Genomic DNA, 12041 nt, shown 5'->3' with positions numbered 1-12041 from the left:
TGTGAGGAATTCCTGGAAGATAGAAAGCAGATGGAGAGGCTGTGGAGGAGGGTAGTGGGTGACAGACGGCCAGAGAGTAGGAGGAGGGGAGCCAGACAGTCTGGCTTGGGTTTGAGGGAAGCAGTCGGGGGGCGCGTGAGGAAATGAACAAGTGAGAGCCTGAGACTGTGTGGACGAAAGCAGTGAGAGCACTAACCCGCCCTGCTGCTGCTGCTGCTGCTGCTGGCTGAGCGGAAGGCGGAATGGCGGGGGCGGGGCCGAGGCTGAGGCTCTGGCGGGCTCTGAGGGGTCGGGTTCCCGAAGCGGCAAAAACCCTGGCGCCAGAGTTAGGCGGAGCAGAGAAACATTGCTAAACCGAGGCCGCACGGACTTCTCAAAGAACCGCCGCCACCGGCGACTTTGGCGCTGCAGCCATCCTCTTATCTCTTTCCCGTCCTCTCCTCCGTCGCCGTTCCGCATCCATCGCACCATCGATAACAGCTAAGTGGTCAATTCTGGGGACTTAGGGTTGGGACTCGGGGCGGGCTCAAGGCGCGGACAACACACGCAAGCCCGCCATCTCCAGCGGCAACCGCCACTGCTTGCAGATACCTCTCCGGAGCGGGAGAGAATACTGTCAAGAGGCCCCCTCTGTTTTAGTGCCCAGATTTAGAGCGTTTCTGCCAAGCCTTAGTGAGAGTCTTGCCTTTCGGGAAAGGAGGAGAACGGACAGGACAGGATCTTTTTTTGGGAGATCACGAAAAAAGGATCTCATACTGGATACTGTTGACTTTTTGTTAGTTTAATCTAGCCAGTGGCAACGTTGCTGAGCCTCCTTAAACCCTAGCCATGTCGCCCCCAACAGTGCCTCCAATGGGCGTAGATGGTGTGTCCGCATACCTGATGAAGAAAAGGCACACCCACAGGAAGCAGCGGCGCAAGCCCACTTTCCTCACCCGTAGGAATATCGTTGGCTGCCGCATTCAACACGGCTGGAAGGAAGGCAACGAGCCTGTGGAGCAGTGGAAAGGCACCGTGCTTGAGCAGGTTTCCGTGAAGCCCACTCTCTACATCATCAAATATGATGGCAAAGATAGTGTGTATGGGCTAGAACTGCACCGAGATAAGAGAGTTTTAGCGCTAGAGATCCTTCCTGAGAGAGTGCCAACTCCTCGCATTGATTCGCGCCTGGCAGATTCCCTGATTGGCAAGGCCGTAGGTCATGTGTTTGAGGGTGAGCACGGTACGAAAGATGAATGGAAGGGCATGGTCCTGGCGCGAGCTCCTGTGATGGACACTTGGTTTTACATCACCTATGAGAAAGATCCAGTCCTTTATATGTACACACTGCTGGATGACTACAAAGATGGTGACCTGCGCATCATTCCAGATTCCAGCTACTATTTCCCTGCAGCAGAACGGGAGCCTGGAGAAGTTGTCGACAGCCTTGTGGGCAAGCAGGTGGAGCACGCCAAAGATGATGGGTCCACGAGAACCGGCATTTTCATCCACCAAGTTGTGGCCAAGCCATCTGTTTACTTCATTAAGTTTGATGATGATATTCACATTTATGTCTATGGTTTGGTGAAAACACCCTAAAGAATCATTATACTATTGCAGAAGTTGTGGAACTATTAAATGTAAAATATGTTGTGTGAACTTTTGAGAACAGTTTTGGTGTCAGAGGTTAAAGAAGTTATTAATTACTGTGCACCAAATTTACATTGACTAGTTCCACAATTTTGCCCCGAGTATACTTTGGTACTTTTTATATTACCTTGTTCTGTAATAAAATTTTTAAATAAGATGCTAATAGAAAATTGAAAAATATTCATAAAATTTCAACAATGGAAAACTAGATAAAGAAAAATAAATGGTGTATACACACTATATCTTCCCCTCCTCCATTCTCTGCCTTACCATTTTTTTTTTCTCCCCAGGTAACAAATGTTAAGAACATAATTTATATCCTTCCATGTTTTCTCCATTTTCCTAAAGGAAATTTGTTGTCCTTTCTACAGAAACAGCAAGCCACATTATTTCTCTGTAATTGCTTTTCTCACTTAACATATCCTTCTGGTCAGTAACTACAGATATCTCTCTATCTCTCCCACGCCTTTGTCTCTTTTCCATCTCCCCCTGGAATTTATTTCTGTATATGGTATAAGACGGAGGTCCAACTATGCATTGTACTTATATTGAATGCTTGATTGTACCATCACATTTGTTAAATGAATGACTCATTTCCCTTTTCCTTCTATTTCTCCTTGTCTTCCTTCTTTCTAACAGCTGCATACACAGTACATACTTATTTACCAAAATGATACAATTTATGTACCATTACATTTCTGATGGTCTTTTAAGTTATTTTCTTTTTTTTTTCCACCATAGCACTGCTACAATACATACTGATGCTTTTACTTCTATAGAGTAGCTTCCCAGAAATTGGACTGCTAGGTAGGTGTATATTTAATTTTAAGAATTACTACAAAATTGCCATCCAAAATGAAAGTGATCATTTTCCAGCATCTCCTACAGCAGCACATTTTAGCATTTACAAACCTGAATGGTGAAAAATTACATAGCATTGTCTCTTTAATTGACAAACTCAATGAGTGTTTTGTTTTTATCTTTTACTATTTGGAATTTTTGTGATTGCTAATTCTTAACTTTTGCTCATTTTCTATCAAATAGTTGATCTTTTCCTTATAAATCTGTAGTAATTCTAAATATATTTTCTATATGGTGCTTATTAGTCAGTTGTAGCCCACATGTGTTATGATTTTCTCCTTTCTATCATTAATATTGACTTTATTGATATCTCTTTTTTACTGTACATTTTTTTAAAATTTAGATAGATTCCTATCTCCTTTTAAGCTTTTATGTTTCTTGTCTTTTTCAGCTGAATGCTCCCACCCTTAGTCATACAAATATTTACCTACATTCTTTCCACATTAAAGCCCCCTCAAAGTGTCACTAATAACTATGATCCATCAGGAATTTATTTTTGTGTATGGCATAAGATAGATGTCCAACTACACATTTTCTTCACGTTGTATACTTGGTTATGCTATCACATTTATTAAATAAATCACCCATTTTCCAGTTTCTGAACCAGTATCACATTATTTTAATTGTACTAGCTTGACCATAAACTTTGGACTTTGGTAAAGCAAGTCCCCTGTCACTAGTTGTTTTTTTTTCCTTTTATGTAATTTGTCCTAGACATTCATTCTTTCATATGAAATTGTCAGCATTCTTTCCACTTTTAAAAAAAAGTGTGATGTCTTAGAACTGTATTACATTTCTGCATTTCTATTAGAGGATGATTTTAATAGTCATATTAATTGTAAATACTTGAGAATTTTGGTACATCATTAAAATCTTTTGGTTGTATTTTTGTAATGTTCTTCATATAGGTTCATCACATATGATTAAATTTATCTCTAAATATTTTTGCAGTTTTTGTCACATTTTGAAATGTATCTTCCTCCTCATTTGTATTTTTGGAAATATATACAAACTAGAGTTATTTTCCTTCTATTTTCATCTTACAAAGTCCTCTGAATTATACTGGGTCTTTTAAATAGAATATTTGGGACTTTTTAGATATACAGTCATCTCACCTGCAAATAAAGATCATTTTATTTCTTACAATGTTTATATTAATTATTATTACATTATCTGGATTCTCAAAAAAATGTTGAATAATGATTATGACAGACATGCCTGTCTGGTTCTTAATTTTCATGTATTTGTCTTTAGTATTCTCTATTAATATGACATTTGCTGTTGGTTATTGGTAAATAGTCACTAACCATTAACATGTTTAGGGAATTTCATCTTTTCCTGTTTCACTTAGCATTATTACTAAAAGTGGCTCCTGAAGTTTATCAAATATTTTTCAGTATCTATTGATAAAATAGTATGATTTTTTTCTTTTAATTTGTGGGTATAATGAATTAGAGTGGTAGGTATTTGATATTGAACCAAATTTGTGTATCTGGAATAAATCCCACTTGGTGTAATAATCATGGTGTAATAATCATCTGATATATTGCTCGATATTATTAATTAATATTTTATTTAGTATTGTATTTACATTTCAAAGTGAAATTGTATTTTACATGTTTTGTTATTAAAATTGTGCTAGCTTTTAAAAATGAAATTACAAGTTTTCAACCATTTTACTGTGTCCTGGAGTAGTTCAAATAGCCCTAGAATTATTTATTCTTTAAAAACTAGCTAGTAATGAGCTATAAAAAGTCTAATCCTGGTGACAATTTCAGTGGTAGATCTTTAATCCACTTTTTTATCTCTTCAATGATAATTGGTTTATTCAAGCTTTCTGTTATAAAGGAATATATATTCCTCTGTGAAATACAAAATTTAAAGTTTTTTCTATTACAGGCTTCTTGCTTGTATTATTCAGATGCTTTATGTCTTTGTGTGTTGTATATGCATATATCTTAGATATGCTCAGTTTTGAAAACATTGTAATAAAACCATCTCCGACTGTTTTAAATTCTCTTTGAATTTTATTTTGAAAAATGAAAACATAGTATGGAAAGTATGAAAGACATAAGAAACATCTATTTACTTTCACTTAGAATTAGCAAATGTCAACATTTGGCATATTTGCAAACTATAGTTTCCTTCCTCTGCAGAGAGAGACTCTATCATGAATTTAGCAGGAATCTTGCTTATGTTTTATAATTTATTGAAAATATACCATAGTTGATAATAGTATTGATTTCTGTGTTTAAAAAAATTCAACATGAATAGTAAACTTTAAATTATATGAAATTTCTTTTAGTTTTTGTTGTAGGAATCTTCTTTTTGTTTCCAATTGGGAAATGAATTGCAACTTCAAAAATAACTGTAACACTGACCTTAGAATGCAAGTTTCTGTTCGAGGTACTTTTGCCACTCCTGATACCCAGGCTTGGCCCTAGCCACAACACTGGCAATTGACTAAAAAAGACAAAATTTCACCCCTCACGGACATTTTATCCTGACTGTAGTGAGGCAGCTATCCACCACCCACCACTGACCTCAAGATTAGAAATAGACCTTATATTTTTCCATGATAATATTGGAGTTACCCTACTTTCTGACACTCAGAATTAGGGCTGCCCCCAATCCTGGAGCTGTTTAAAGAGTTTGGGAGAAAGCAGTGGACAAAACAAAAAGCTTCCTTTAACACATGGCCTTTTATCTTTCAAGTAACCTTCAGGCAAATAACAAGATGTAAGATGGGCACAAAATACTACAAAACAACATAAAAAGAGTGTGATAAATTTCATTAAAGGTTTAGATGAGTGAATATGTACTAAGTGACAAACTATATAGTTTGTCTTTAGACTACAACAAAAAATACAACTATATATACATTTTAGATATATAATGTTGTTTCCTAGCCCCTGCTCTCTCACTTGGCCCCAAGTCCTGAACCAAACATTATATTATTCCATGATGACATTGGACTTTTAACATATAGTAAAAGAGTGAGGCTCAGCCCTGGCCTAGAACCTGGAAACAGAGCAGTGAACAGTCTAAACAAAATCATTGTTATTTTAAGCGAGATAGAAGACATCCATGACCACCTTTATACCCCTGACCTTTAGGACTTATATTGTCTCATCATGATTTGGAAATATCCCACAACTTTTTAGTCAGATCAAATTTTCACTCTGGGTCTAACTCTGTTTTAGAAGTTAAATATACAGCAGTGAGCAAAATATGGAACTACATCTTAGTGGGAAGAAGATAGAAAAAAAAATTCAATGTAGAATTCTGTGTTCACCATCTATATATTTATCCCCTAACTTTCTGGCCTCTTCAACTAGAACTAAATTTCAGATTATTTCATGATAAAATTGATATCATACCTGCTTGCTTTGAGTCAGAGGGAGGCTCAACCTTGACCAAACAGTGAATAAAAACTCTATTCTCTTGAAACTTACATACATTCTATTGGGAAGAGACAGACTGTCATTCCCTTCTTCTTGGACCAACAGTGTAGAATCAGGTCTTTAATTCTTCCTTGTTGATAGCAGAGTTCTCTCAAATTCTGACACTAAATCAGAGGCAGGACCACAAAATAGTTATGACAGGCATAGAAGAGGGAAATAGCCGGAAAAAATCCTTCCTTCAATAGTGCTTTTAGTTTTCATCATGATGAGAGGAGACAGATTCCCCCAACACACCTTATAGATACATCAGATTGTGATGATGGGTTTGAAAAAAAGTAAAGCAGAGTAAGTAACGGAGAAGGCAATGGCAACTTACTCCAGTACTCTTGCCTGGAAAATCCCGTGGACGAAGGAGCCTGGTAGATTGCAGTCCATGGGGTTGCTAAGAGTCGGGCACGACTGAGTGACTTTACTTTCACTTTTCACTTTAATGCATTGGAGAAGGAAATGGCAACCCACTCCAGTGTTCTTGCCTGGAGAATCCCAGGGATGGGGGAGCCTGGTGGGCTGCTGTCTATGGGGTCGCACAGAGTCGGACACGACTGAAGCAACTTAGCAGCAGCAGCAGCAGCAGAGTAAGTAAAGAAACAGTGTAGTGTATTGGGCATACTATTCTATATATATGGATAGAGAAATCTTCTCAGAACAGACAAAATTTCAGTAAACACCTGAATAAATTGAGGGGGCTTCACAGGTAGCGGTAGTGGTAAAGAACCTGGCTGTCAGTGCAGGTACACATAAGAGACACAGGTTCAGTCCTTAGGTTGGGAAGATCCCCTGGAGAAAGGCATGGCAATCCACTCCAGTATTCTTGCCTGGAGAATCCCATGGACAGAAGAGCCTGACAGGCTGCAGTCCATTGGGTCGCAAAGAGTCAGACATGACTGAAGCAAATAGGCAGGCACACACGCTGAATAAAATGAAGGAGCAAATCACACTTCTGGTGCCTTGAGATGTAATGTGCCTGGAGGTTTGAGAAAGCAGCCTAGTGTGGCCAGATTGGAAGTGAACAAGAAGGAGAATGGGAGATGAGATCAGAGAGTTTGTCAGGGGCAGATCCATGTACAATCTTATCAGTTCAGTTCATTTCATTTCAGTTGCTCAGTCGTGTCCGACTCCTTGCAACCCCATGAACTGCAGTACACCAGGTCTCCCTGTCCATCACAACTCCAGGAGTCCACTCAAACTCATGCCCATTGGGTCAGTGATGCCATCAAACTATCTCATCCTCTTTCGGCCCCTTTTCCCACCTGCAATCTTTCCCAAAATCAGTGTCTTTTCAAATGAGTCAGTTCTTTGCATCAGGTGGCCAAGTATCATAGTTTCATCTTCAGCATCAGTCCTTCCAATGAATATTCCAGACTGATTTCCTTTAGGATGGACTGGTTGGATCTCCTTGCAGTCCAAGGGATTCTCAAGAGTCTTCTCCAACACCACAATTCACCATCAGTTCTTCAGTGCTCAGTATGAAGGCCAAAGAAACAGGGAGCCAAAAGTATAAGTCACAGACCAAGTTTGAAGGCTTGGAAACCACAGTATCAATGTCTGATGGGAAGAAGATGGATGTCCCAACTCAGGCAAAGAACAAATTTGTCCATCCTCTTCTTCTTTGTTCTATTAAGGACCTCAATAAATTGGATATTTCCCAACACCATTGATGATGGTAATCTTCATTACTCAGTCTATCACTTCAAATACTAGTTTCTTCCATAAATTCCTTCAAAGAAACACCCAGAAATAATGTTTTACCAGATATCTGGGCAAACCTTAGCCCAGTCAAGTTGGCACATTAAAATTAACCATCTCAGCAAGTAAAGGAGTATCTCATTGATGATTGCATACTCTTGACAGAGGAAATTATATATATTTTTATTAATGTACAATATAATTACATGATTATAAAGATCTTCAGTGTATAATTCTCTGACTTTAGACACATGCATATACCTGTGTAACCTGTAACATGAACAATATTTCCATAATCTTAGAAAATTCCCAATGTCTAGTGATAATCACTTACTTGCCATTATCTGACAAGTTCCTTTTCTGATATTTTTCTACTAAAGATTTATTTTGCCTGCTTTAGACCTTATATAAATGGAATGATACATATATAGTATAGTGCTGAGTCTGGCTCCTTACACTGAGCACTTATGTCCTTGAAATTATGTTGAAGCAGACATCAGTAATTTGTTTGTATTTATTTAGTTTTGGCTGTGCTGGGTCTTCCTTGCTTTGTGAAGGCTTTCTCTGGTTGTGTCTAGCACAGGCTACTCTTCATTGCAGTACACAGACTTCTCAGTGAAGTGGTTTCTCTTGTGGAGCAAAGGTTCTAGGTGCCCACAGGCTTCAGTAGTTGCAGTACAGAGGCTCAGTAGTTGCAGCTCACTGACCCTTGAGCATACTGGTTTCAGTAATTATGGCATGGGGGCTTAGTAGTTGTTGCTTATGAACTCTAGAGTATGCTCTCAGTAGTTGTGGCACTCAGACTTAGTTGATCTGTGGCACGTGGAATCTTCCCAGACCAGGGATTGAACCCATACCCCTTGAATTGGCAGGTTCATTCTTATCCAATGGACCACCAAGGAAGTCCCCTTTTGATCTTATAATATCCCATAAATGGGCTTCCCTGGTGGCTCAGATGGTAAAGAATCTGTCTGCAATGCAGGAGACCCAGGTTCAGTGCCTGGGTCACGAAGGTCCCCTGAAGAAGGGAAAGGTAACCCATTCCAGTATTCTTGCCTAGAGAATCCCAAGGACAAAGGAACCTCATGGTCTATATATGTCCAAGAGTTGGACATGACTGAACAACTAACACATTATATAAATATATCACTATATTATTTCAGGTTTTCATTAGGTAAAAGAACACCTAAGTTCTAAGGATAAGAATCTTTGAGTGTTTTTGTGCAAGTATTTACTCAGTCATATTTTTCCATGTGTAAAATGGCTATGTTGCATCATAAATGGATGTATAACTTTTATATACACTAGCACACCACTTTCCAAAGTACTTTAACAATTTTATACATACACAGCCAAGTTTGAGAGTTCCAGTTGCTCCATATCCTTGCCAGTTTTATTAAACATTTTAAGGATTTCAGTGGATATGTAGGCGTATCTTTTCTTTTTAAAGATTGAAGACTTTTTGGTTTCAGTTTTATATATATTGGAGAAGGCAGTGGCACCCCACTCCAGTACTCTTGCCTGGAAAATCCCATGGATGGAGGACTCTGGTAGGCTACAGTCCATGGGATCACTAAGAGTCAGACACGACTGAATGACTTCACTTCCACTTTTCACTTTCATGCATTGAAGAAGGAAATGGCAACCTGCCCCAGTGTTTTTGCCTAGAGAATCCCAGGGATGGGGGAGCCTGGTGGGCTGCCGTCTATGGGGTCTCACAGAATCAGACATGACTGAAGCAACTTTGCAGCATATATATATATATATATAGATATATATATATATAGATATAGATATAGATATAGATATCACAAAATTTCCTATTTTAATCATTTAATGCACAATTCAATGACATTAATTACACAACTCACACAAATATGCAGCCTTCATCACTGTTTCCAAATTTTTTCTTTAACATCCCCAAACAGAAACTCTGTAACCACTCAACACTTAATACCCTATTATCCTCTCACCACAGCTACTGATAAGCTCTAATACATTTTCTGCTGTATGCATTTTCCTATTCTACATGTTTCATACAACTAGAATCATACAATATTTGTCCTTTATCATCTGCTCTAGTCAAACAGCAGATGGCAAGAATGAGTACTGACATCTTAGGAATCAGTGATCTAAAATGGACGGAAATGGGTGACTTTAATTCAAATAATCATTACATCTATAACTGATGGTAATAATCCCTTAGAAGAAATGAAGGAGTCTTCACAGTTTAAAAAAAAATTGTCTGAAATGCAGTACTTGGGTGACATCTCAAAAACAACAGAATAATCTTCATTTCCCAGGCAAACCATTCAACATTACAGTAATCTAACTCTATGCCCCAACCACTAATGCTGAAGAAGCTGAAGTTGAACAGTTCTATGAAGACCTACAAGACCTTCTAGAAGATATCTTTTCATCGTAGGGGATTGGAATGTGCAAAAGTAGGAAGTCGAGAGATACCTGGAGTAACAAGAAAGTTCGGCCTTGCTGTATAAAATGAAGCAGGGCAAAGGCTAATGGAGTTTAGCCAAGAGAACACTCTGGTCATAGTAAACACCCTCTTTCAACAATGCAAAAGATGACTCTACACAAGAACATCACCAGATGTTCAATACTGAAATCAGATTGATTATATTCCTTGAAGCCAATGATGGAGAACTCTATACAATCAGGAAACTCAATACCTGAAGCTGACAGTTCCTCAGATCATCAACTCCATATTTCAAAATTCAAACATAAATTGAAATAAGTAGCAAAAACCTTTAGACCATTCAGGTATGACCTAAATCAAATCGCTTGTGATTATACAGCATAAGTGACAAATATATTCAAAAGATTATATCTGATAGACAGTGTGCCTGAAGATATATGGATGATTTGTAACACTGTACAAGAGGCAGTAACCAAAATATTCTCAAGAAATAGAAACACAAGAAGGCAAAATGGATGTCTAGCAGGACTAACAAATACCTGAGAAAAGAAGCAAAAAGAAAAGGAGAAAGGGAATGATATACCTATCTGAAGACAGAGTTCCAAAGAGTAACAAGGGGAGATAAGAAAGCCTTCTTAAGTAACAAGAAGTGGAGAGAAATAAATAAAATGGGAAAGATTAGAGAACTCCCCAAGAAAATTAGAGATACCAAGGGAATATCTCATGCAAAGATTGGCACAATAAAGAATAAAAATGGCAAGGACCTCACAGAAGCAGAAGATATTAAGAACAGGTGGCAAGAATACACAGAACTGTATAAAAAAATGTTAATGACCTGTATAACCACAATGGTGTGGTCACGCAACAAGAGCAAGACATCCTGGACTGTGAAATCAAGTGAGCTTCAGAAAGCTTTATTAGGAACAAAGTTAATGGAGGTGATGGAATTCCAGCTGAGCTTTTCAAAATCCTAAAATGATGCTGTTAAAGTGCTGCAATCAGTATGCCAGCAAATTTGGAAAACTCAGCAATGGCCACAGGGCTTAAAAAAATCAGTTATTCTAATCCCAAAGGTCAATGTCAAATAATGTTCAAACTATTGTACAATTGCACTCATTTCACATGCTAGCAAGGTCATGCTAAAAACCCTTCAAGCTAGGCATCCTGCTCAGTACATGAACTAAGAACTTCCAGATGTACAACCTGGATTTAGAAAGGGCAAAGGAACCAGAGGTCAAATTGCCAACATCTGTTGGATGATAGAAAAATAAAGAGAAATCCAGAAAAAAAAAAATCTACTTCTGCTTCATTCACTATTCCAAAGCCCAACAAACAGTGGAAAATTCTTCAAGACATGGGAGTACCAGGCCACCTTACCTACCTCCTGTGAAACCTGTATGCAGGGCAAGAAGCAACAGTTAGAACTGGACATAGAAAAATGAACTGGTTCCAAATTGGGAAAGGAGTATGCCAAAGCTACATATTGTCACCCTGTTTATTTAAGTTATATGCAGAGTACATCATGCAAAATGCTGGGCTGGATGATGCACAAGCTCGAATCAAAATTTATGGGAAAATATATCAACAACCTCATATATGCAGCTGATATCACTCTAAAGGCAGAAAGCAAAGAGGAACTAAAGAGCCTCTTGATGAAACTGAAAGATGAGAGTGAAGAAGTTGGCTTAACACTCAACATTCAAAAAGCTAAAACATTGGCATCCAGTCCCATCACTTCGTGGCAAATAGATGGTTAAAAAATGATAACAGTGGCATATTTTATTTTCATGGGCTCCAAAGTCACTGTAGAAAGTGACTGCAGCTATGTGAAATTAAAAGACACTTGCATCTTGGAAGAAAAGCTATGACAAACCTAAACAGCATATTAAAAAGCAGTGATATCTCTTTGATGACAAATGTCCATATAGTCAAAGCTATGATATTTCCAGTAGTCATGGACAGTTGTG

At 38.2% G+C, this 12041-nt stretch overlaps 1 protein-coding gene across 1 annotated transcript; it reads left to right on the top strand.

Annotated features, from left to right (window-relative positions):
* Positions 1-236: 236 nt before the first annotated feature.
* Positions 237-3392, top strand: SPIN4 (spindlin family member 4). The gene has a single exon (XM_018044058.1). It carries the CDS (start codon positions 829-831, stop codon positions 1576-1578), a length of 750 nt encoding a protein of 249 aa, XP_017899547.1. The 5' UTR covers positions 237-828; the 3' UTR covers positions 1579-3392.
* Positions 3393-12041: the final 8649 nt, after the last annotated feature.

The sequence above is a fragment of the Capra hircus genome (genome assembly GCF_001704415.2).
Source record: "Capra hircus breed San Clemente chromosome X unlocalized genomic scaffold, ASM170441v1, whole genome shotgun sequence".
NCBI lineage: Eukaryota > Metazoa > Chordata > Mammalia > Artiodactyla > Bovidae > Capra > Capra hircus.
Note: the sequence above shows the minus strand (reverse complement) of the source record. Positions and strands in the feature narration are given on the sequence as shown.